The sequence below is a fragment of the Gallinula chloropus genome (genome assembly GCF_964237585.1).
Source record: "Gallinula chloropus genome assembly, chromosome: 7".
NCBI lineage: Eukaryota > Metazoa > Chordata > Aves > Gruiformes > Rallidae > Gallinula > Gallinula chloropus.
Window position 1 is genome coordinate 30,302,786 of NC_140092.1, and position 26,869 is coordinate 30,329,654.

General features: G+C 49.0%; 1 protein-coding gene across 1 annotated transcript; it reads right to left on the reverse strand.

Moving 5' to 3' along the window:
• Positions 1-18,215: 18,215 nt before the first annotated feature.
• LRP2BP (LRP2 binding protein) lies at positions 18,216-26,650 on the reverse strand (the record flags this gene model as incomplete). Its single annotated transcript, XM_084266643.1, has 7 exons — positions 26,579-26,650; positions 25,688-25,798; positions 24,064-24,206; positions 23,881-23,986; positions 23,215-23,438; positions 20,086-20,251; positions 18,216-18,281 (listed from the first exon to the last, which is right to left on the reverse strand). Exons 2-7 carry the CDS (start codon positions 25,736-25,738, stop codon positions 18,216-18,218), a joined length of 756 nt encoding a protein of 251 aa, XP_084122769.1. The 5' UTR covers positions 25,739-25,798; positions 26,579-26,650.
• Between the last annotated feature and the right edge of the window lie 219 nt (positions 26,651-26,869).

Here is a 26,869-nt window from a genome sequence, read left to right on the forward strand (position 1 = left end):
CTGTGCCCCCTACGTTGCCTCATCTTTCCCACAACACTGCTTATTTCGACCCCCCTCCAGCCCTCCTCTCCCTCTCCACGTATTACCCCAGCAGTACAGGTAAAAAATGAGTCTAGATTTTCTGTGAAAAACGCCTGTCCTTTCTGAGTTCCGTCAGTTTTTCCCTCAGAAACACTCCTTCCGCCTGGGCTTACCCCGGAGCCACCCCTCCCAACAAGCTGTTGCTCCGCTTCACCTCATTCACCTCGCTTTCTCCTGACCGAAGCGTGTCTTCTTCCCCAGCCAACTCGCCTCAGCTTCTAACCCCAAAATGGTCACTCCGGCCACCGCAAGTTGCCTCAGACTCCGCCCCTCAAATGTCCCCTCGGTTCCTTCTCCGCCAGTTCGACCCCCGCCCTCAAGTAGCCACAACTTTTACGTCACAAATCCCGACGAAACGCCGCCGCCCCCGCGACAGCCCCACACTCTCTCCTCTCCACCGGCCCCCGGCATCCTCAGAGCCGCTTCGGGACCCGCGCCAGACCCCGCAGGAGCGCACCCCGACCGGGCATCTCAAGACTGCCCCTCAGACGGCGCGGCGGAGCGGGACAGACGGCGGCCAGCTCGGTGGAAAAGCCGCCGCCTGTGAGCGAGCAGCTCGCCGCGCCTCGCGGGGTGGGCGGGAACGCGTGAGGCAGGTGAGACACGTCCCGCGCGGAACCCGCCAAAAGCTCGAGTGACACGTCTCGCGACCTCTCCACCTCCCGCCCCCCCCCTCGGGCGCCCACCTGCCACCCCACAGCCCGGCTTAACCCCACCAGCCCCCTCAGCTGTTTCTGTCTGTAAACCCTCAGCCTTCGGGCGCGCTGATGCCACCTCCCCTCTGCACTTTTGACACCTGCTCAGTGTTACCTAAATACACCCAGCCCATCTCTCTCCACAGCCGTGCCCCTCCGCTGAGCTCTCACAGCTCACACCGACTGTGTCCCTCCTCTGCCGGCCACAGCTCTAAGGGGAGCGTGCTGGGTGCAGGGTCTGAGGGGCTAGATCCAGAGCCAAGGAAGTGAGGCTCACTCCCCACACATTCCTAAGTATTTATAACACTCTGGTCTTTCCACCTGCACACAGCTTCCCATTTAAAGGCTGAGTGAGCTGGGGCTGTTCAGCCTAAAGAAAAGGAGACTGAGAGGGAAACTGGTCAATGTTTATCAATATCTGAAGGGGGGACGCAGGGGGAAATGGCCAGCCCCTTTTCAGTGTCTGTGGGGACAGGACAAGGGGTGACGGCCTCAAGTCGGAGCACAGGGAGTTCCACAACAATATGTGGAAGAACTTCTTCCCAGTGAGGGAGCCCTGGGACAGGCAGCCCAGTGGGTGTGGAGTCTCCTTCTCTAGAGATATTCCAACCCTGAATGTTCCAAGGATCCTGCCAGTACACCCTAGCCCTTCCCCATCAGACTGCAGCCCAAGCAAACCCCTTGTTCTCTCCTAGGAAGCTTCTTATAGGGACCTCAGGTGATTGCTGGGGTGCTGGGGGCAGGTGCCCTCAGTGGCTACACCTGAGGGGCAACCAACAGCATACAGGTGCCGCCCAGCCTGACTGGTTGAGCAAACCCATTAGCCCTTGCATGTCCATCATTCTGGAGCTCCAGTCTAAACAAACTGGTTTAGGCCCTTTACAGGCAAAAAGACTGTCACTCAATAGCATACAACCAGACAGTTATCCCTATTTTTCAGCAATAAAAGAGGGTTTTTTTTTTGTAAAAACCCAACATTTAAGAAGCCCCCCCCCCCCCCGTCTCATCCCTTCCTGTGCCCTGGTAGGGAAAAATGTACAGAAAAAAAGATTTATGCCTCCTCTTTCTAGCCTCTCCTCACACCTGTATCCTTCCTCTCCCTGCTACTGGATCTGGACTTGTCCTTGCATTGAAATTCCTGCATACAAAGCGTTGGTCAGTCTGAGCATCAGAATATTCTCCTTCATTGCTGAATCTTAGCCCTCTGAGATACTCAAAGTCTTGAAACAAGAAGTGAGATTATAAAACATGGTATTATAAATCTTACAAAGCAGGTTTATAAACGTGATTATTAAAAAACGGGAAGGAATTGCTGTTTAACTTTAAATTCATATAAAACCTTAGAAAACTTTTCTATTGTATATTTGTCAGCTTTCTAGCTACGGAGAGCCAATGGTTTGACATTCTTTACTGTTTATTTACATTTAAGTCCATTTATTTATAAACTTTACTAGATTTATATATACAAACATCACCAATGTTTATTTACTTAGTTCTTTACTACCCAAACATCGGAGGGTGTTTGCAGATGAATCAGTCATAACATGACATGTCATTTTCCACTTGCCAGGAGAGATTTTTTTTAATGCTGGGGTTTTTTTAATTTTCTTATTTTTGATTTTTTTAATGCTGATTTATTTGTTGGCAATCTCTGTTTTGAAGAGGTTCAGCTCTCAGTCAAATGCTGTGTTGGGCCAGGTATTCCAAAAGCAGTATTTAGGGCCATGACCACAATGTAGGCTAAGGCTAGGAAGTAGCTGAGAACATGTATACCTCCTGACATGTGTCACTGGAGTCTGTGTGGCTGCTCCCCGGGGTGCACACATCTGTTTCTGTGCACCCTACATGAGAAGATGCCTTTTCTTTGTTGCTGTTTCTTAACTTGAAGAACGCATTTAGAGACATTTCTGAGGCCATGTATTAGTAAACTCAAAAAAAACCCTGAAGAACAAGTTGTTTGCAAGCACAGGTTGTGGGTGCCCCATCCCTGGGGGTGTTCAAGGCCAGGTTGGATGGGGCCCTGGGCAACCTTGTGTAGCTCCAGGCCTGGAGGTTGGTGGCCCTGCCTGTGGCAGGGGGGTTGGAGCTCTGTGATCCTTGGGGTCCCTTCCAACCCAGAGCCTGTGATTCCATGATTCTCTGATTCCTGCCCCCCTCCTACCTGAACTCTCTTTATAACTCAGAAAAACTTCAGGCAGCAACACCAAGCCTCTCAGGGGACGGGATCAGAAGCAGACCGACATTTCCAGTTATTGGCAGGCTTGTGTGTACTTCATGGAAACCTGTATCTCACCAAGAAAGCAGAGACCTTTCAGGGTCTCTTTGGTGGGGTGGGGGGTGTTTAATGTGAACAAGGCAAACCCATTCCAGTCCTGAGACCGCTGCTGTTTTGCTCTGGTTGCCTGCAGTAAGGACTTCTTGTCTGTGCTATGGGCTAGTGACTCCATCCTGCTTCAGAATAGCTGTGCTATATTATGGCTATAATTGTAAAAATCTTTGTAATAATAATTATAATTTCTAGGATAACATTAGGCAACAGTGAACAATCTAGTATACGGGATAGACAGGTGCGAGCTTTCAAACAACATGATGATGGTTCTCTTCTTATAAATCACGCTGAACCAGGCAGTGTGGTCTATAAAATGATACAAGGTTTTGCTCGTATGCTTAACTTTTCTCATGTCACTACCTGTCTGCCTTTACCACATACCCCTACTCAAGGGATCCCCGTAACAGCTCTCCCTGTGGACCTGGGTAAAAATCTAGATTGGCTCTGGAACCAAAATAAGTTTATCATTTAGGGGGAATTTGAATGGAAGTGGCCATTTAATAATACATTAAATCGAACCTCCCTTTGGAGTCTAAACTGTTCCTATGCTCCCCTTTGTCGAGACAATAGGACTTTGGGATGCAGAGGCAAACAGCCAGATCCCTAAAACAGCCATGTTACAAACACCCTTGGGCGAAGACATGACATGGGGATGAACCATACTGGGGAAAGCGTTTGGTCCTGAGGTATGTGGAACCAGTAAACACACAGTGGTGTTTTGAATTTCCTCCAACACCTAGCAATTCATGTACCTGGTTTGATGTGATGCAAGGACCACCTGCCAATTGTTTATGGTCTCAAGCCCATGAGGAGAGGAGAGATGACAGCAGGGATTGCTATCCCTGGCGGCCTCGACAAAGGGTCTCAGCAAAACCTGATGTAAAAACACCTTTGTGGAATTGTACAAATATTATAAACTGTACCACTGGTGGGGACCTAAAAAACGGTTGGTTGTGGCTGATCCCTTCATTAGGGCATTTAATCAGTGCTGCCTGCTTGTGTCAGAATTACTCAAAGCCATACCCACCAGCAATGAGGTGTGATAGTAGCACAAGCTATAAAAATTTAGAACATACTAAGAAATCCCTCTGTCAAGTCCCTCAAACTATGGGCAACTGTGATGACTCCCCTATATATGCTCCACGACAATTAACTTGGGTATGTTCAGATGGGACGATTACAGATATGTTAAACCCTCTTAATCCCGGGTTGCAGTGCACCTTTGGAATACCATCATTATGTCCATCTTTTTACTCTGAGAAGTTCATTTTCCCAGGGTTGTGGCATTCCCGTACCAAACGGACTACAGACACTGCTGGATGGACTGTATCTCAGAAGCTGGCAGTATAGGCTGAAGGTTTCTTTGGATTAGAAATAGGTCACCTTAAAACCAGAGTTATGTTGTGCAATTTAACTGCACAAGTGGAAGCCTCAGCAGCCCTTACTAATGAAAATGTTGATTTGCTCAATGAACAAGTCCGAGCCGTCTCAAAAGTTGCACTTCAAAACCGGCTTGTGCTAGATATGATACTACTTAAAGAACAAGGGGTGTGTGGACTCCTGAAAGCAAACCATGAGCAGGAAGAATGCTGTGTTACAATCCCTAACGTGTCACTACCTCTTGGAGAAAACCTCCAGAAGATGAAGAAGATAGCTGAAGTCACACATGAACTGCAAGAACAAATAAAGGACACTTGGTTGGGAAATATTTTTGGTAGAATAGGATGGATATTTTCAGGGTGGATTACTAACCTGCTGCAAACCTTAATTGTTATTATAATTTGCATTATTATGGTAAGTATTGCTATCAGGTTTCAATAGTGCCTAGGCAGAGCAGGCGGGGCGTCGGTCTTGGGCTGCTTTTAGGCTCTTTATCTGCGGAGACACCTCATGGGGAGCTGTGTAGATGGCTCCGACTTGAGTTGTGTTGTAAACAGACTGGAGGGGACACTTCACAGAACCTGAAAGAAAAAACCTGCATGGAGCCTTGCTAAGCCTCGGCTTCCTTCCACAAACATATGTCCTGAGTCCCAATCAAACCACTACTCAAACTGTTTGGCAAGCCCTAAGGGTCCCCATTTGGTTTCAATGGGCCAAGACAATGGGAATATGCAAGAGACAGGGCCGAAGATGTCAGGCCCAGCCCTGCATCCTGTCACACACATCAGCAAAATGAACCAAATAAAAGCCCTGGCATTCGAGCTGGTATGGGGGAGCCGTTCCTCCAACCTTAGGAGGAGATCCTTCCCCCTTAGCCGGGCGGCTGGCTGAGGTAACCTATTGGGCACCCTTACCTGAGAGACGGGGTAAGTGACTATTTGATGTGTTTTAAGTGTGTCGTTCTGAGTGACTAACGTATGGGTAATATTTTGTGTGCTTGTGAGCTGTGATCGTGTGTTTTAGGGAAGCTACAGCGGCTGTAATAAGAGTATTTTGTGAATTGCCTACGGGGAGTGTAGCCGTGGGGTTTGTGACTCTGCTGCGGGTCATCTTATTGTGTGTTGTGTTGGCAGCAGAGTATTTGGTGGCTCTTTGTGATTGTAATCAGTGTGGTCACACTGCCAAACTGCAATAGTGAATTCCCCATTGTATCCAACAATAACCTGCAAATGACTTACTGAATTTGCATTCTGGTTTTTTAAAATAAATTACCATTAATTCTATTTTAAAAACCTGTGGTCCAGTGTCTTTCTGTCACACTAACCCAAGGTAGCCCAGGGTTTAACAACCTGATTTTCCACGCTGCTTAATGGGATGCAGTGGCCAAACCTCTCCCATGGGAGGCTGGAGTGTGGTGAACACCTCCTCCTTTGGCCTTCTACCTGAGGCACCGTGGAAATAGAGTAGCCTTCAAGGTCACTCAGCAACACTGCCCTGGGGTGGGGGAAACAGGACATGACTTCCCTTTCAAGAGGCTCTGGAGAATCGGTTTGGGAAGGGCGGGGTTGCAGTGTGCCATGCTCAAGTCCTGTATTCTTCCATGAAAGGAACTAAATTGGGGACAAGCGCTGGTTGGGATGCAGCTTTGGACCTCCAGAGAACCTTATTTCCTACATGCACTCTGGCATCTCATTTCTCAGCTCTTCCAGCTTCCAGCAGTACTGGAGTACAATTACTTTACTCTTAGTGGTAGGGAAGCAGAGTCCCTAACAGATGCTGGTCAAGGAAGGTCACACTGACTTCTGTAGACTTGGGATTGCTTAGGGTTTGCAAGATGGGGCAGGGGGGAGATATGCAGAGCCAGCACGGTGCCTGTCTGCCCCAGATGAACTCAAACTTAGTGGTGAGTCCTGCTGCAGGATGGGGGGGTCTGATGCCTGGCTCAATATGGGGAGCAGGACCTCTCTGTGTGACTGGCAGTCCAGATCCCTGAATTCACTCAACCCCCCCTTGCCTCTCTCCGAGGAGATACCTGAGGCAGAACCTTGGTACAACGTATAAGGGAGAAACAGCCAGTGGGAAGTGACGGGGTGAACCTTCTCCTCGAGCTGTCACCAGGCCAGGTCAGAGAGGGGTGACTTCAGAGATCTAACTGGTCCCTGCTTGAGCTGAACAGAGTGGTTCCAACCTCCTCTGGAGTAAGTGACTGATTGGGAGAGAAGAGGGGGGGAAACAGGTTCACAAGCAGTTTGGTTACGCAGAAATTCAGTATTTTGGGCAGTGTGAGTGAGTATTGCCTGGAAATGATACAGATTGCGATAGAAATAGCTGTGTACAGGGAGCCTGTTCAGCCTGGGAACAACGTGTGAGGAGAGGACCTGGTCTAGATGCTCACTGGGCTGTAGATGCAGGTTTTACAGGGTTTGAGAGCTCAACAGGAGTGTAGTTTGAGGCTTTCTCATCTCTGCACTATGTCCTTTCTTCACGCTCTGACAGAGGGTAATTTGCTCCCCAAACACAGGATTCTCCAGTAACTGTTCATCACAGCAGCTGGACTTCAGGAGGAGCGATACCAGCAGGGAACTGGGAAGCAGCTGGACAGCCACATCTCCTGCCCTCACACTGCCTCCAAGGTTCCTCGGAGCCTGCCAGGCGAGGGGCTGCAGGCCTGGTGCTGGTGGGAGGCAGGGCTGGATTCTGGACTGCTGCAACCAGTGTGATCCCTCCTGCAAAGCGAATTGCCTGTGGCTCCTGCTTCACCTCAGCCAGCCTCACCTCACCTCACCGTGCAGGATTGCTCCAGCATCTCCCTCCTTTCCTTGCTGCTCCTGCAGCCCAGCTGCCTGCTGGTGCCTGTGCCGTTCCTCATGCCAGCAGCACAAGGGCAACTGGAAAAAGTGTCTGAAATGTATCACCCATGGCAGGAGCTTTTGTCTGTAATAAGAAACATTTCCCCCCTCCTCTCTTCTAGTGCTTTCCCCCTTCCCTTCTCTCATTATTATTATTATTATTATTATTATTATTATTATTATTATTATTATTATTATTATTATTATGGAGCTTAATGCCATATATCTTGCTGTTTCATAACTAACCCCTGCATTCAAACAGCACTGGGTAAATGGGCAGTCCAGCTTGTGCAATTTGTTTGACAAAATGAATCCAGAAGAACATGAGGCTGTGGAAGAAAGACAAATAGAGCAGCTTGGATGGATGTGTTACCCAAGAGAGAGAAATAAAAAGGCTTGGCAGAGCGGTTGATGCTATCTTTATCCATGCCAATGGAGTTTGGGGGCTAATTTATTAAAAATAGAGTGCAGAGCTTGCCAGAAGGGTCAGTGTCTCCTGGGTGGGATCGCAAGAAACTCAGTGCTGCCAGGGGGGTGGAGGGGAGCTGGGCTGGTGCTTGGCCAGGGGAGGTTTGGTCTTTCTGGTGATGGGGGACAGGCAGTATTGGGAGACTGAAAGGAGCCCCCAAGACTGGTGTTTGCCTTCCTGGGGCGCACGAGGAGCCCTGGTGCTGCACAAACCCCAACACAGAGGCTACTGCAAGGAGCAGACAGTCTCTTCCAAATGATCACCAGGTGCTTGTTGATCAGCAGCCGGATGGCTGCAGCAGAGCCCGGCCGGGCAGCAGTACCCACACTGGCATTGGGATGCTCCCAGAAAAGAGCATCATTTTTCAGGGATGAGAAACACCCAGGCTGCAGCTCCCTGCATCCCCCTTCTACAGGCTCACCCCTTGGCCATGCGAGCTGAGGAGCTGAATTTTTAACCAAAGCAATGGTTGTGCTTTCAGGTACAGAGGGGGATGCTCTCCTACCTCCTCACCTCCTCCCTGCCCTCAGAGCTCCTCCTGAGCTGCCTTTGCTCTGGCTTTGCAAATGCTTCCAAGGGGAAGCCTGTGGGATGCAGGATGCAGGAAGCAGAGGCTGTTGCTCCTGCAGACCTTTGCTGGGCCCGAGCTGCATGCCAGAGGGAGACACAGGCAGAGATGTGGTGCAGGTAGCTCACGTGTTGGGCAGCACATCCACTGTGAGGGATGCTGGCTCATTAGTTGAGGAAACACCTCTCTCCTGTCTGCTTCCCTCACCCCATCTCCCAGTGGCAACTATCAGTATTCTTTTTTAAGGGGCAGGCTGAATATTTTAACCAACATCACTTAAAATCTATAATTTCTGGGCAAAGCTTCAGAAGAGGAGATCCGCTGTCTCGGTGCTGAGGGTGGCTCTCCATCTGCAGCAGCCCCTGCTGCTCTGTTCCCAGACAACTGGCACGGCATAAGGGATGAGCCTTGGGCAGGGCAGCCACTGAGCAGCACCCAGAAAATCCCCAGCTCTGAATGAAGTGAAGGAGGACCGTCCCCTCTTGCAGAAAGGAGTGGCTCTGAGCCCTCGGCCAGCATCGGCCCCAGGGAGAGAGCCCTGTCCTTGCCCCAGAGCAGCTGGCCGGGCCCTGGGCTTTGGCTGGGAGCAGGGCTGAAGAGAGCTCGTGTCCCACGTTCCTGCCTCTTTCCACTCCTCTCCTGCCCTGACTCTGCTCACATCCCCCTCCTCCAGCCCCAGACTGGGTCTCCCCATCTCCTCACCCGCCATGCGGCCTCTCCCCAGCTCTTATTCCCTGGTGACTAAAGGTGGCTCACTTAGAACCGGGCTCGCAGCTCACTCCCTTGCTGCTCTGTGATGCCAGCCCTGTGCAGCCATTGCTGTGGCAATAATGGCTCCTGGGAGCAGCTTGTTTCGATACAAGGCAGCAGGAAAGGGGAGCAGCCCTCAGTCTGTCCTTCTGCCCCCTCCCAGGAGAGCAGGGAAGCGGGACCTGTATTTCAGTTGCCAGAGGAGCTGCCCAGTGCTGCAGCTGTAACCTGGGAGGGAAGCGGGCTGCTGAGGAAGAAAACCCTGGCTGTACCTGTCAGAGGAGCAGCAGAAACGATGCAAAGAAACTCTCCTCCTGGTTCTTCACCCCTCTCCTGGGTCCTGTTCAGGCACTCTAAGGCATTTCCTAGCTGTGCCCTGGGAGGAGACTGGTACTAAGCTGTTGAAGTGAAGAGCTGACCTTTTTCCAGCAGGGAGGCATCTTTGGCTCCGTGGCCAGTGGATAGGACACATTGTCCCTGATTGAAGCTCTGGTTGTGGCAGGGACATGCTTTGTGCCTCTTATGGAATGTGAGGATGGGCCTTGCAAGGTGTGTGATCTGTGCCCCTTCCTCTTTACCCCAGCTCTCGCCAACTCCTGGTGCATCATTCACCACTTCAAAAGCAAGGTACCACAATAGCTTATGACCTGAAAGCCCCCAGCTCTCTGGCTCACAGTAAATAGGCTCTGCCTGCCCTGCAGCAGAGGCAAGTGCTTTAGGAGTCACCAAACAATGTGTCCTACCCATTGGCCACGGAACCAAAGATGCCTCTCTGCTGGAAATGGGTCCACTCTTCACTTTAACAGCTCCATACCAGGGCACCTGTCTGAGCAAAGCACCATCTTACAAAGAGTCCCAAAACTGGGGTGGCAAAACACGTGCCGGCTCCAAACTGAGCTGCTTTTGGGAAGACCAGACGTGGCTACAGGAGAGTCGCATTCCCCACATGTGCCCTTTGGCCCTTGGAGCCTGGGAGAAGGCAGGGACAGAGAGGGGAGTGGGGAGCAACTTGTCCTGGCAGGGCTGTGCTGTGCTGGGGCGCACGTGCAGGCGACTGTGCATTCCAACATGTGTCCTGGGGACGTGTTCAATTAAGGGAAGGTGACTGCAGGTTGCAGGATGTGGAGGCTGCGAGTGGCAGAATCTCCACAGCCTCATTAAACTCTCATGTCCAAATTAAATGTCAGATTTGCATATCGGTTCTGTGTTTTCAGGGCCATTATGCAGCAGCCAGGAGGAAGCACATGGGCAGAGGGGTGCTGTGGGAATCCAGCAGGGAAGGAGAGCCCTCATGTCTGCTGGGTTGCAAGGACACACCGTGGAAGATGCCTGGTGGGGCTGAAGGAGGAGGAGCTGGTGACAGGTGCCTGTGCAAGGCAGCGGTGGGCTGGGGGTTGCACTTAGCAGTGGGGAGCAGCCTGTACTCCTCACTGGTCCATTTCAAAGCACTTTGCCTGGGCCCAGACCAGTTTGCCCAGCCCATCGATGCTTTATGCAGGGGCTTCCATCCTGCAAGGCAGCAGGAGCAGGGCATAAGATACCCTATTCACCCCTCTTCATGCAGAACCAGACTGGAGAGTTGTGAAGGTTTAGCATGAAGATTAGAGAGCATCATTTGGGGGGGAGGTGAGACAATGGTTATTCTTCCAGGAGAAGGACCATGATCCCCTGGGTGCGATGTTGTGTGTTGCCCCAGAATCTCTGCCCAGACCTGAACGAGTCGGGCAGACTGTGTGTCTTCAGTCCCTGGAAAGAGATGGTGAGCGGGAAGGAGGGATCCTGCTGTCACTCCAGGCAGGCAAAAGGATCCATCGCCGGCATGAGCCTCTGGCCCCGTCACACAACAGCTCCCATGGAGACCTCCCTCCCCAGGGGCTTCTCCACCTTCCCAGCACCAAAACCCAGCACTTGTGGGGAGCCAAAGTTTGCTGAGCAGCAGGGCCCTGCTAGGACGAAGCAACACTGGGCCAGGAGCAGCACAGCCTCCATGCAGTGCTGAGCTGCAGAGAGAAGGGGAAGGAGACACAAGACACATGGGGTTGTGCCCAGCTCCAGGCTTGCTTCGTCTCTGGGGTGGTAAAGCAGGATAACCGTGTGCACAGGACCTGCCTTCACCAGAGAGGGGGTTGTGAAAGGGCTGGGACTCCCACCTGCCGTGAGCAGTGCTGAACAGACCGCAGTCGCCCTCCAGAAGCATCCTTCTGAGAGCATTCCCTGCCCTGAGGGAGCTGCAGCCTCTGGAGAGGAACTCTCAATAGCAAGCAGGGCTTGGGATAGCTGAGGAGAATTAGTATAAACCTAATTAAACATAAACCTAATTCATACCCTTGTCCCAAAGGCAGGGTCGCTACCTGCTGTGCAGGATGCCAGCGTACACACAGAGTAGAGGAACTGGATTTACTCCGTGCCTGCACAGAGATGGGTGCCGGGGGAGTTCCTCTACACACAACTTGCAACATATTGCTCCTGTTACAGGATCCCAAAACCCCACCTAAATTTACACTAATTGGGCAGTAATTACCACATCAGCTGCTATAAAAGCAGCCAGCAATGCAGAGAGAGCTTCAGAGCAGGAGGGAAAGAACAATTCACGACGAAATATGCTACAAGTACACAGGGCATTTTGAAAAGTCATTTTATTGCAAACAAGTGCACTGAGTAATGACAAACAACTCACAGGTGCTATTAGTGAGAAGGGAATTTTTTTCCTCCAAGTTTTGCATCCACAGGCTTTTGCCCTTCTGAAGATGCTGCAAAAACAACAAAAAAACAGTAACTAGGGTTGTTTTTATTTTCTTCTGTGTATTAACTTGATTTTAACAAAAACCTTAAAATTAGCCAGAGGAAAAGCCCTCCATCACACTAGGATACCACAGCACCCACAAACACATTGAATGCAGAAACAAGAACACCAAAACAGAAACCCTTATAGTAGCAGTGCTACTGAAAACACTTTCAATGCAGAAAAACCTAAAACTTCCAACAGGAAAACAGAGAGGGAAACAAGGGGGGGGGGGGGAAGGGAGCTTCCCCCAAGGCAGAACAATCCCTGAACAGAGAATGCTTTTGATACAAACATGGGTGAGGATGCAGGGAGCTCCATACTCCCTTGGGTGAGAACACAAGGAAGGACGCCACAGTTAGACTTTGGAAGCACCAATTCCTCCACACAAAGGAAACGGGAACCCCGAAGCCCAGAGGGAGCAGCACGAGCACCACCCACCCACGATCAGCCTCCCGCAGAGCCCCTGCGCCTCCCCAAAAACCCTCCTAGTCCAGCTTGGCTCACCGCACCGACGCACAGCAGGGTTCCGGACGGGGCTGGGCTCGGAGGCGGGCGCCCTGGGCAAGTGGAGCCGGGCATGCAGTGGAAAGCAGCGGCCCAAGAGGCTCCGCATCCCTGCTTACAGGGGGCTCGAGCCGCTGCCTGGACCGCAAAGCGCCCGGGACTGCAGGGCACTGGCCGCACCCTGACTTACAGGGCGGCCCTGGTCCCAAGGGCTCACGGAGGCTCCTTCTCTCCGCTTCAGGGGCGCCCTGACCCACACCCCGCTAACGGGGCCGGTCACCCCACACAGGCTGCCAGCTGAGCACGAAGGCTCACACACCCGGAGCCCGCTTACAGGCCGGTCGACACCCAGGGAGACATGGAGCTCGGCCTTCCCCCGCAGCAACAGGAACGAGACTCAACACAGCCAGGCAGCGGAGCTTCACGGCCAAAGGCCGGGGGGCCGCGGGCACAGCCCCGAGGACGGGGAGGCCACACGCCCGGCCCCCACGCATCCTGGCCCCACGCCTCGGAAAGGCTGGGGCCAGACGTACCCGCCTGCTTACAGGGGGTCCCTCCAAGCACCTCCCGCCCAGCACGGCAGGGGACACACACAGCCCATCTCTCTCCACAGCCGTGCCCCTCCGCTGAGCTCTCACAGCTCACACTGCCTGTGTCCCTCCTCTGCGGGCCACAGCTCCATAGACCAGGATGGATATTACATGCTACATTAAAATTAAAAATGGCCCAGACTTACCAAGCTGTCTTCATTAGGCAGCTGTGCTTTATTTGTGGCTTTTACTGCCAAATATATAAGCTTTCAGGTGAGTTAGTTAAACTGTGCTCAGGAGCAAGGGAAGGTGAAGGAGGAGACTGCTCTGCGTGGGCACTGGGGATTCTGCTGCAAATCAGCAGCCTTCAAACTGGAGAACTGATGTAAAACTGGGATGAAAACCTTAAAACCCACTAATGGGTTTTAAAACTCCACCTGAGTCCCCTGAAGAGAGGAGTTCCCTCTACCGGTGATGCTGCCCACGCTGCAGCAGAGGGGAGATGGGGTGAAACCACCCTCATTCCTCGTTTGCTTCCTGCCTGTTCTGGGAATCGGGTTCTGTCTCCTCTGATTACTCCTTGACTTCCCAGCGTGGCTGGTCCAGGATCATGGTTAACACCGAAATCCAGCCCTTCCACTTCAGCAAGTGGCTGACTGTCCCCCAAAAGCTCCTCGGTAGTAAGGAGGGGAGATGAGATATACCTAGGCAAGGTCAGGCATACTCTGACTACCAGCTCCCTCACCAGAAAGCTGCTTCAATGAAACCAAATTTATTTGTGGCTTCATAAACAAGCCAGTTTTCACAAGAAACCTCCTAACAGATTTATCTGGGGGAAAGAATGGAAGTTGTGTGTGAATCATCCCATTCCAGCCTTTCCAAAATGAAAGCAAAAAGGTGCTATTTCACACAAAAAGTTTTGGTCAGAAATGGGCTTTAAAAAGTACAGCACAAAGGCTGAGCTTGGAGCGGTGTAGGCAGCGAAGGAGCCCATGTCCTCCTCACGCTCAAGGAGTTCAGGCTGAGCTCAGCTGGGTGAACTTCATCCTTTTAATGCCTTTTAATACAAAGTGGGTGCTTTTCTGTTCCACCTTTAGACTTCAAATGCTACCAGTGAGTGCTGCCAGTGGGTGTATCGCACACCTCCTGCATCACACTGGCTGCTGGGCTGGAAAACAAACCCTGGGGGAAGCAGGCTGGGGACACTTCTCTCTCTGTGGCACTGCCCTGCCCAAGTAGATGTTCCTGGGTAGGGGCAGAGCATCCTGTGCCATATCCCAGCCCCGTCAGGCTGATGGCATGGGGTGGCAAGGAAGAAGACTGGCAGGGGGCAGTCATGGAGCATCAGATGTGGGTGCAGATGCTGGCACAATGCAGATTTATGTTTCCCCAGCCCTAGTTAGGTCGTTTTTAGGATTTCTTGGGACCTCTCATCTTCCTGTCTGGGAAAAAAGGGAGAAACACCACTCATGACACCCCACCCCGTGGCGTGTGATAAGGATGTGTGAAGCCAGTGACCCCACACCACAGCAAAGAGGCTATTGAAGCCTTGGGGACGGGGATGGTTTCACTGACGTGGATGTTATCCACAGCAAGAAATCCTCTGTCAGGCTTCTGCACTCCATACAGCAGGGCAGAGCCCATGGCTGTGCCTCCAGTCGCCATGCAGCTGGGGATCCAGCCATCCACACTGCCACGGTGTGAGGTGCTGCTGGCATGAGCACGAGGGAACCTTCCCCATCCCTCCGAGGGAGCAATCGCCAAGATCTCAAGTGCTCCCCAGGGAGGCAGCAGGAGAGCATTCCTGTCTCTGTGCTTCTATGTGTGCCTTTTCCCTGAAAAAAAAAAACCCTTATTCCTTCTTCATTCCTCAGCCAGGGTGTGAGGAGCTTCCCTTTGCTGGGCAAGGCAAAAGACTTGTCACCCAGCTCCGCTGAGGGGCACCGCTCAAATAACTGTGCTTGTCCCCAGCTGTGCTGTTAAGGAGGCTGTACTCATTTGTATAATGGCCTATTGTTATGAGATTTAATTAGCTGCGGTTTGTTCCCTCGGCAGACACAAAGGAGGGTTTAATTTTCTGTGAGGTGGGATTTTATTCGGGGCTCTCTGAGGGCTCCTGCATCACAGGCGGCCTCCAGAAGGCTGGGAAGGACCAGACATAACTGGGATACTATGCTGGAAGTGGCAGGATAGCCCTACTGTGAGCTGGGGTTACCTGTCACATGCACGTGGCACTAGACTGGGGCCCTCTGGGCACTTAGGAAGTGTCCTGGTTGCGGAACCAGACGCTGCTGGGACACAAGTGACTGGGGGAAACTTGATCCTTGGGGATAGTGCCAAAGCAACGCAAGATTCCTGGGATCACACACCTTGCATGCGCTGGTGGGGAACCGTGCAGACCCCCTCTCAGTAGAGGCGTTGAAGAAGTGGAGGGAGGTGCTGGGTATGGGAGGAATTCTTCTGAAAAGGGGACAGTTGGCTTCATCCAACCCGCAAACCAGTCAGCTGCTTTGGAAGAATCCTGCAAAAGCCACCAACCTCCAGGCCTGGAGCTACACAAGGTTGCCCAGGGCCCCATCCAACCTGGCCCTCTGTTCTGTGTTACCATGCAACCAGTGGCATCAGGTGCCTGGCACAGGTGATGATGGAAAAGACCCCCCCTCTGAACTGTTAGGCACGGTGTGCAACTGGGCACCCCATGCAAGAAACCTCACTGCCTCACCAGAGATGGGAGCAGGGCTGCAGGTGGCCAGAGGGAGCAGTGCCAGCCTTGTAGAGCTCACTTGGCTTTTGGGAAACGCAATTAAGAGGCTGTGGAGCTGGAAGGTGGCAGAAACATTGTCTCCCACCTTAGCTGGTCTTTGGTCAAGAGCTGGTTTTGAGATTGTCCTTTCTTGTCATGGGAACGGTCAGATGAGATGCCCAAGGAGGGATCTCCATCAGCACTCTTGGTTGTAAGATGCCATCCACCAAGGTGATCAGAACAGGGAAATGGCCTCACAGCAAGCCGGAGCAATGAAGAGAAGGTCCCCATGGCAAGGCAGAGAGCCAGTGGAAGAGATCCCAGAGTGGGATTCTGCACCAGCTCTGGTCACAGAAGTCAAGGACCAATACAGGCTGGGTGTGGTTAGAGGTGCTGGGACCTTCCCCTGGCAGGAGGAGGATGTGGGAGCCAGGCAGAGCCCCAGGAAGGTGCTGTGGAGGTTGGGGGAGGTTTGTGGGAAGCATCTGGCTGGTGGCAAGCTTCAGCACCCAGTCAATGCTCAGACCCTTGGGCTCTACCTGCCAACCTGGGGCCCGTGGTGCTTGCAGGGCAGTGGGGTGAGGAGCCCTGGGCAGCTTTTCCTTTAGCGTCCTGGTACCTGTGCCAAGGATGAAGCCACAGTGCTGGTAGCCTGGGGGCATCCCAGCTTCCCAAAGGTGAGATAATGGCATTCCTGAGTGTCATGGGCATTTCAGTGAGGTTTGTAGGGGTCTGGAGGTGGAAGGAGTGCAAGGAAGAGGTCTTGCAGAGAGGGCATCTGCTGTGAGAGGGCTGCCCTCCTGCAGACAACTTCCCACCGCAGTTAGACACTGATAAGCAAGATTTAGAAGCACTGGGAGCCCACCACCTTCTCCAAGTGAGTGTGATGCCAGCTCTTCCTCATCCCAGCATGTGGACTGAGCGTTCAAGAGTCTCTTTCTACCCAGCCCACAAATCATCTTGCTGCTTTTCTGTCTTCTTTTCACGCCGCTGCTATTTGTCATTAGCACATGTTATTGGTCTTTGTTCCCTACCCCCAGTTAAAATAAAAACAAAAGTCTTCATAAAATGCCAGAACACACACTGAGCAGGAGAACAAATCGTTAATGCCTTCATTAAACAGATACACTTCTCCTCCAGTCTTTGGATGGAAATTAATTACCCTCCTGCAACTTCTAGCTGGATGTGTGCTTTGATTGACAGCAGGGGGTCAGGTCTGGACCCTTTTTATTTAGGGGCTGAAGTGGGAAGTGGCTTGACAGCACTGCAGAGCAGAGTCCAACAGCTGGCTGGGTGCAAGCACCCCGGCCTGGCTTTGGATATGCCTCAGCCCTGCCCCAGGAAAAAAACTGTGCCAAGGCCAAAGTCACACCAGCCCCTTTATAATTCTGGAGGTTGGGTGTTAATTGTGGCCTTTTCAGTCTAGGTGATGGAGATGTGTTAGAGAAACCTGTGGGAGAAACTGGACACGCCGCTGGGAAAGGTAAGCGGTAATAACGGCCGGGACCTGCCAATGGGGTGTGTGGAAACCTGGACAAGCTTTGGGTTCAGGCTTGTTGGAAAATTAAATCTAATGTCTAAATACCAAAAATGCAGAAGAGGAAACAACTGTTTTCACTGGGTTTTGGTTTAATTCATGTGCTACATAGCAGTGTGACACTAACAAAACACAGTATGTCTGTCCTAGTAAAATGTCCTTGATAAACCTGACTTCTTCAGCAGCCTGGAGGATCAGACGCTGGAGCCCAGCCATGCTGAGAGGGATTTGAGGTCTTGGTCAACAGCAAGCAGCGAGCCCAGGCACCCAGGAGGGCCAACCACATCCTGGGCTGCATCAAGCATGGCATGGCCAGCTGGGCCAGGGAAGGGACTGTCCTGCTCTGCACTGCGCTGGGGCAGCCTCACCTCGAGCACTGGGTGCTGGTTTGGGTGCCACAGTATGAGAGGGACACAAAAATACTGGAGAGTGTCCAGGAGGGCAGTGGGGATGGTGAAGGGTCTGGAGGGAAAGTCTTACGAGGAGAGGATGAAGTCCCTGAGGTTGTTCAGCCTGCAGAAGAGGAGGCTGAGGGGAGACCTGGGGCTTCCTGTCGAGGGGGAGTGAAGGGGCAGGTGCCAATCTCCTCTCTTTGGGGACCAGGGATAGAACCCAAGGGATCAGCATGAAGCTGTGACAGGGGAGGTTTAGGTTGGATGTCAGGAAGAGGTTCTGTAGTGAGAGGGGGTTCGGGCACTGGCACAGGCTCCCCAGGGAAGTGGTAACAAACAAGAAGTGTCAGGACGATGCACTCAGCCCCATGGCTGGGCCTGTGTGGAGCCGGTTGTTGGACCTGATGTCCTTATGGGTCCCTCCCAACTCAGGACAGTCTATCAAAGTCTGCCTTTGCCTCATCTCAGTTACAGAGTGTGCTTTAAGTAACAATTTCTAGAGAATTGAAAAGCAAGCAGGGATGTGCAGTCTGTAATTGCTGGAGAGGAAGGATGGTTTACTGTAGGAAGTACAGTTATGCACCAGTCACAGCTAAGGAAACACTAAATTCTCCCAAGATTAGCTGCCAGCTCAAGGTCAGACGCAACACCTGGATCCAGGAGGCATGCCTTTGAAAACAAAGAAGAGGGAGTTGGAGCTCACAGCCAAAATACAACTGTACCTTGTCAGTACTATGTGAATGAGGACTCTGAGTTTTGTTGATGTTATCTGAGGTAATAATCTTGTTAAAATAGTACAGTTAATACATTCAGCTTTAAATCCCTCTTCCTGATGCCCTGTAAGAGAAGCTCAGTATTTAAAATTGAGCATATTTGACTATAGTGTTGGGCTTGGTTTGACTTTTTTACTCTGCCTGTTGGTGTGGCGTATGCTGGTACCACAGCCAGAAACAGAAATCTGCTTACAGCTTGGATGGGTTTAATTCACTTCCATCACCTGTTTCAGTGCCCTCTGGGATGCCTGTCCTCTCTTTCCAAACTGACTGGGTCAAGAAGCATAGGCCAGAAACGCAGCTGACCAGTTAATTAAAAATGCAAGTGGGTGTAATTGTGCAGTTAAGAGCAGAGTTATTTTCCAGGAGCAAAAGAAACTGAACGTACCCACAACTCGTCTTTTACTTGTTTTGAAGTTACTGCTTCTGATCATTTCTCTATTTTCTGTCCTTCTCCTTTGTAGCTGGGGAAGGTGCATAGCACCAGTCAACATAAATCATCTCTCTTTATAGTAAGAAGCTACTGGTGTTCCTAGCTGAGTCCCAGATGTACAGCTAGTGAATATCCAGTGGAAGCTGTCATTTTTTTCTCTCAGTGTGGTGCTTACACTAGGCCTGGTGGAAGACAGTGGAAGGACTGTTCTCACACAGCCATGTAGCAGTGTGATCCTGGAGAGCCTCTTCCATGCCTTCAGACTTACCTAGGACTTCTGGCTACAGCGTTCATAACACCCCAGTCTGTATTCCTTTTGTAATCTCCTCATCCTGTCCTCTGTAATGCTTGTCACAGCAGGAGAACCAAAATGTTTACCACACATGTATCCCTTCAAAAGGTCACCTGCCTTGCTGGGCCTCTGAATTGCTGGCCTCCCTGAGCGGGGTGCCACCAAAATTGTTATTTGATAATTTCTCATTTACATAACTCTACATTTCTTTGGATTGCACCGAGCTGGACATCTGAGTATTGGGCTTGTGGAAACAAATAGTCTCTATGCTCACAGAAATCATAGAGTCTCTCTGAAGCACAGGTCCAACCTTGCTACTCTCCTTTTATTTGACATAATCATCTTGCCTTGACTGTACTTTTAGGTATCGTTGATATTCTAGAAGCTGTTATTGATCTTTTTCCTCAAGCAACAAACCTTACTTCAACTTCAGAACTTTTTAAAACCTGTGACCTGTTTTCCCCTGCATACCAGTAACAGCAGATCCTCAGCTACTGAGGAAAATGTAACCACAAAAATAGCATAACAACCAGTTATGACCAATTTAACTATGGTTAATGAATGTTGGAACTGTTAGAGAATCTAAAGCAGAGAAAAAGGTCTTCAGTTTGAAAGAAAGACTGCAAATAATCTAGAGGTAAAATGATTCCAAACATTGAGTGGATGTATCTTGCAGGTTGCCGAGCTCTTTGCTGTGGTGATTCACAGATGATTTTTTCCCTGTTGTTTGGCAGAATGTGTGCTGTGCATTGCTTAGGCAAGTGGGCAGCAGTCATCTCTCAAGACTAGTTTTAGTAGTTTTCAATATACTTTTTTCACTCGTCATTCTCTTGCACAGATGGTTTAGTTTTGGGGGTTTTTCCTACTTAAATAATGTTGGAGTCTTTAACCAAACAGCAAGTTTAAAGCCTCAAATCCAAGGTACTGCTCAATTTCATGAGGTATAAATGAGTCTGTAAGACTTTCCCAGCTTACCTTAGAATAGTATTCTTTAGCAGCAGCTTGATCTTGCTGTACCCCGCGGCCGAGCTGGAGGCACCTAGCCAAGTAGAAAGCAGCCATAGCAACCCCCTTGGCTACGTAGGTAGGAAGGCAGTCAGTTACCTCTGCTAGCGTGGCGATGTCGTCATTATCTGCGATCCTGTTGTGGAATTTACAGCATCAAGTTAGATAATGCTATTTCGAGCAATAATTTATGTCAATCATATATATATTTATATATATGAGACTTGATCATGCCTCCTCTCCCTTTACATCATTATTTAAAATAAGCTGAAATTCCCATCTACTGGGCAGCCTGGTGAGGATTCTTCTGTTCAGTATTTGATTTGAAGTTACGTCCTGGCTGAATATTGTGACCAGCAAACAGGTGGCTTCTGCAGTCACGTCCACTATAGTCATACTGGTTCTAAAGGGCAGCGTGTTTTCATAGAATCTCCTGAGCTGGAAGGGACCCCTAAGAACCATGGAGTCCCACTCCTGGCTCCACACAGGCCCAGCCAAGTCAGAGCATGGGACTGAGCGCATCGTCCAGACGCTTCTTGAGCTCAGCCCAGCTCGGGGCTGTGACCACTTCCCTGGGGAGCCTGTGCCAGTGCCTGACCCCCCTCTCAGTACAGAACCTCTTCCTGACATCCAGCCTAAACGTCCCCTGGCACAGCTTCCTGTGGTTCCCTTGAGTTCTATCACTAATTGTTCCTATTAAAATATTTCATAGAATTAATATGCATGTGGAAGAACGGCAAAGCTCCTACATAATTGGACAGCCTTGCCTAGTGCCAGATGTCCATGCCCTCCGTGGGGGAGTGTGTGTGGAACTAGATGATCTTTAAAGGGCCAACACAAACCACTCCTTGATTCTGTGAGTCTAAATTTCCAAGTTCTTAGCAGGGTACTTAGAAACCATAGTAATCTGGAGATTCTGGATACACTTGAAAGTCTTCAGGTGTAAGACCCATTTGTGATGACCACTGAGAACTGTTTCAGCTCAATTATTTGCTCCTGCATGTGTCTGTCTGCTTGCTGCCCCCTTATTCTCAGCATGTTGGTTTTCATAAGAACCATTTTAAGAATCAGAGAGGGACAGAGTGAGCATTGGTTTAACTATCAGTCTATAATTACCCAGTATTGTTACTATGCTACTTGGTACAGCATTTTCTAAGTGAGAATTGATTTTTTTCTAACTGTTAACTTAAAAGAGAAACCCCCAAGCCCCATGTCCTTTCCAGACACCAGACAGTAATTATATGCCTTTTCACACATCATTTTAGTTGTTTATTGTGTCATGGTCAGAGTCTTGACAGACAGTTTACAGCTGCTCCCTCTAAATCAGGGTTTATGAAAAACGGTTCCAAAGTAACCCTCTGCAAGTCCCTGCCTGCTACATCACTTGAACGTGGTGAAAGCAATGTTCTCCCACCTAATCTGGTCCCATCAACGAATACAATAACACAGCAGATATATATAAAAAAGACTTATTAGGAAGAGCATTCAAATATAATAACAGTAACCTATTACCTCTTTTATCTTTCCTGATACACAGCAATTTTGCCTTCCTTTCCAACCATACACGGTAGGATGCTGATGCAAATAACAGTACCCAGGCAAGAGCAAATTCTAGTTCAGCACAGTTGACGTGACAACACACCATAGCAATAGGTAAGTAGAACTGTGGGATAACAGGATTGCTATTTCAGGTGTCTGTAGCTAATCTAGGCTCCATGTGTTAGGCATGGTGATACTGTACACAGTCACATACTGTTTGTACCTACACAGCCTAACAAACCACGGGGTTGCTATGAACATAGAAGGACAAACAGATTTTACCAGGAAAGGTATTGATGTTTGACACAACTGCTTGAGCTGCTGTGAGATTTTTTTGCTCTGAGGCCAACTGCAATCCCAGTTAAAGGAACTGTTTCAAACATGGTGGCTGTATCTTTTGGTTCAGGAATTGTTGTTTCTGGCTGCAGTATGGGATTTCATGGCTGTTTCCTGCCATCACGTTGCAGCTGATGAAGTGCACTCTTTATTGCCTGAACCATCTCCTGTGCAGCACTGACCACAGGGGAAGCGTTCCTAGTGCTACAGGCCAGACTGGACTGAAGAGCTGCCAGTGCAAGGGCAAGAGAAGCAGCAGTGTGGAGAGAAAACACTCCTTTCCAGTGATGAGTATAGCAAGTAGCCTTCCTTACTGAGCTACTGAATCACCAGAGCTGCTGCTATGCTGTGTGGCATATACAGGGTGCAGCTTCTGTATAAAAATAAAGCTTCTGCTTTAGCAGACAGTGGCCAGCTCCAGAGGTGTGTCACAGAAACTTGCTCTTTCTCAGCTGTAGTACTGGCTCCAATGTTGCTTTTCTCCTCCATGCCTAGTTCAAGATAGACATGTGATCCAGGCTGGCTGTTAAATGTTGCAGCCTGTAACAGAAGTCACTATTTCTGACCAGTCCCTCTACACAAGCAGATAATCACCAGAAACCACTTGTGTGCAGCTGCCTGTGGTCAAGGCTTAAAAATGCGTTATGTGGTGTGCACCCTCCAGAAGTGGCAGCTGATGGAAAGCTAAAGGGTGCTTAGCAGCTACTTGCAGGTCCCAGGCTGTGCTGTTCAGAGCGCTTACTCCAGGATCCCACTTGGTGGTATCAGTGCTTGCATTTCCTCTGAGAGACACAGGAACTGGACCAAAGCATGCTGAGCCTCTGAGCCAGGAAATGCAGTGGAAGACAGTGGATGGAAATTACATTAAGATGGGGATTTGGAGAGTGGAAGAGTTTGAAGGGTCTTAAAAGGGAAGGGTGAAGGGAGAAGCCTAGAGGAGATTGTGGGCTGAGGAGACAGGAGGGCAGGGTTGCATGTGGGCTTCTAGTTCAGGGCTGTTCTGCTTCACACAGAAAAGTTACCTCTACTAAGTAACTGAGAGCCTTAAAGTATCATTTCCTGTGACATGCTATTACCCCTTTAAAGATGAGGTCTTGCATTCCATTAGCTTAAATGTCTCTTGAGAGTGAGAGACACGAGTGTGAACTTACTAATGACTTTAATCAGAGTTATGTGGTCTTACATGAAGAACCATAATGAAAAATTAAGCAAAATTAACTTCACCTTTTGGCCAGTGCAGCAGCTGTTGAGTAAAATTTCCTGTTGTAATAATATTCCACAAGGTGGCCTTGAGCGTAGGTGTTTCCACGTTCTGCTGCTTCTCTGATGCACTCCAAAGCAGCTTTAGTGTTTCGACGTACACCTTGTCCATAGAGATACATAACACCCAGTGCACCCTGTGACTCCAGGCTTCCATTGCCACAAGCTTCTGAATGCCAAAAAAAGGCCTAAACAAGAGGCAGAAAGTCGGAGGGTGTATTTACTTTAGCTGCTTGTCTCACATAGTGGTTCCATAAATGCTTTTACATCAACCATCCTGCAAGAAGAGCTTACACAGAAAGCAGAAAACTTTGCAAGGCTTTCAAACCTGCTTCGTTTACTGTCAGTGCTGTCAATCAGTGGCACCTGCTTGACATCTGAAGGATACCACAGCTGAGAAAACTCAAACCCCTTCTATCATTCTCCCACTAAAAAAACAATAAATAAAGATTTGGGCTAGCAGTGTCAAGTGAGTCGACATGAAGGATTCTGACCTTCATGCAGGCTTATATGGATGATGCTGCCTGGCAAAGCACAGCCTTCAGAGTTGAATGTATCACTGTAAGCTTTCTGAGAAATTCAGAATTAAGTGGGACTCATGAAACTCAAAAGGTGCAGGGGAGCTTTTACCTTCTTCAGATCTTTCAGAACTGACAGAGAATAAAGCATTCCTAAAGTACTCTGCGCTTTTATGCTTGCTTTTGGATTTCCATGGTCTGCAGCAATAAGCCACAACCTAAGAAAATGGGGACAAAGAAAGTTTAAGTAACTCAGTATCTTGTGTTTGTCAGGAAAATTACTGCTTGTCATTACCTTTCAGCCTCTTTAGTTGACTGTTTAACACCACATCCTTCATAATACGCTCTGCCAAGGTTGTATGCAGCTGCAAACTTCAAGTGTCTTGCTTTTGGGGAATCGGAGTAGAGTATTTTCTTCATGTATTCCACTCCTCTTTCCTAAAATTGGGATGTTCTAGTTACTACATTCAGACTGCAGAGAGGGTAGAATAGAGAACCTGAGAGTCCACTAACTTCTGCAAGACAGGTAAGTCCTCCACTTTGAAGAGAGGTGTATTGGAGCGCAGTATCCTACCAAAGCAGGACTGATCTTCAGTTTTGAAGACAGCCCCTAGATTTTGCATAAATTTATAATGTCAAACATTTCCTTACAAATGGTCATCTGATACTATCTTACTCTTCTCCTTTGATAAAAAAAAACCTTTCAAAAATACTCTTGAGCCTTCATAAATGAATGTTGCATCCTAATGCTACATGCTCAATTTTAGGCTTCTGTAAACATTCTCTGGAATGTATCTGGAATTATTAAACAATTGTAACAAAAGACAAAGTGACACAGCAGGACACTCTGAAGTCCCAGCATTAAAAATACCTTAGATTTGTGTTGGACAAAAGAAAAGATAACATTAAATAAGCAAATGGAGCAGACTGGGTATGAACAGCTGTATGGTATATTGTCCAAGGACCTGAAGAGTAGTTTGGAAACAAGATTTACACCGTTAGGATTTAGCATAGACTGCTCCCCTGTTTAAATACACCAGACATTGTCTTTTACAAAAGACTGCTATTTCACCTCTCATAACATGCAGAAAAAGGAAACCATACTAAAGTGTCTATTTGCAAGTGGCCCAGTGTGGTGACTGTACAGGCCTGGAGCACACAGAACAAAGGGAGCACCTCTAGAACCCACCGGGGTATTTTCTGCTCTGCTGCCAGTCCTCTTAGTGTTGGACAAGTGTGCAAGTTGTTAACATACTGCTTTGTTCATTTTTTTGCCCTCCAGCCTTGTTATCTACTCTTTCTTTCATCCTATTTATGTTTTTTCCTCATAGCACACGTTCAAGATCAAGTTCCCCAATAAATTATCACTTATCTTACAAATTCATTCCTTTGTCTTCCTTTTTATGTAATTCTTCAATTTTAATTCTCTCTATTCTGCAGTTCCTTGCACATGTAATTCTTCATTTGTCTAATTTAAAGATATTACTGGCAGAAGCACAATCTTGTTTAGCACACACATTAGAGAGAATATAAAATACTCTAAAATCCATACTTGTGCTACTGCTGTCATAAACTGTGAAACACAGTTGTTTGGTTTCCATTTTTACACATTTCCTTTACACACCCTGCTTGTTAAAAAAGAATTAATTAAGAGCAATTTTTAAAAATAACTTCTGCCCAAAGTACAACCCAACCCGTAGAAGTTCTATTTATCAATGCAAGGTTTTTATAGCTATTTTTGAGAACTTCTTCAGCCTGGAACCTGCTCTCTTCAGTGGCACTTTGTAAACATCTGTACTTTAAAATCATTCTAATGCAAAGACCTGTTTATTTTAAACTAAAGTTTTCAAAGAAGCTCTTACTAATTACCAGCTAATTAAAAAGGACAGTAAAAAGCATTCAGCTAGATTACTCACAGGGTCTTCTTTTGTGCCCAGGCCGTCGTAATGCATCACACCAAGCTGATACATCGCTTGGAACTCTGTATCCTTGATTTTTTCAAATTGTACTAAAGCTTCTTCATACAGCCCCTGGGAAAGACAGAATGAACAACAAAGCAGGCAAAATGAGGAACGTGGATGGCAGCTTAATTCTCTAGTAGATACTCTTAGGTTTTCAACCTGGAGCGTTTCCTTCATGGACCATGCTTTTCTACAACCAGCTGTCATGAGTATCCCAGAAAGAAGTACGGGAGGCATCCGGACTCTCGCCTTTCCCGAGGATTTAGGGCTGCAAGGAGTCGTATGGCTCTGACTGGGCAGAGACTTACTTTGTTCTCACATCTGACACTGCAGTACTGGAAGAACCTGCATTTTTAGGCAGTGCAGACATGATGTTCAAAAATCTGGAAACTGAAACCTGCTCACAGAATCAATCTAGGGATTGGCAGCAATATATAACATGGACATCAAGAAACAGGCAGGTCGTCTGCTCCAGGGGGTCAGTTGTGGTTATGCCCAAATCAGGTAATTAACTGATGAAAGCATGAAGAAGGATGAAGCCCAGAAAGCACAAACTCTTGAGTTACTTCTGTTCCCGCTGCAACCCCCAGACTGATTTACACTGCCACTAGCTGCACAATGAGCAGAGTGATCTGTGCACTGCACCTTAGGAGACCTGGGAGGGAACTGAAAGACACCACAAGATGCTTGGGGAAAGTGTAGGAAGAAAGTAATTAGGGGGAACAGCTGGTGAGGAAAAAGCAGGCATGCACATCTCCAGAAGATTTTTAAAGGAGTCAATTTTTCTATTGAAACGGTACTGAAAATTGTCAGCTTTATAATATTTACTTAAAAGAAGGGAACCACCACCTCCTCATAGTACAGCTGTCCTTTCAGAAAGCGTGCCAGCGGATCTCCACCTGCCCTCCTCTTCGCCAGCAGCTCCTCCACTTCTGCAAATAAAGCAGCACGGCTGCAGTTCTCTGCTTAAAGACACACGTAATTTCATTTTTTTTCTCACAAAACCAGACAGAACAGCATCGTATAAGCACACTGAAGCCCCAGGGCCGCTCCTGTCCCCTTTTTATCACATTTCCTAAGAGACTAAGATGAAGGAGAGGGTGCTTTGGCAAAAAGGAAAAGTTGCATGAAGACAACCTG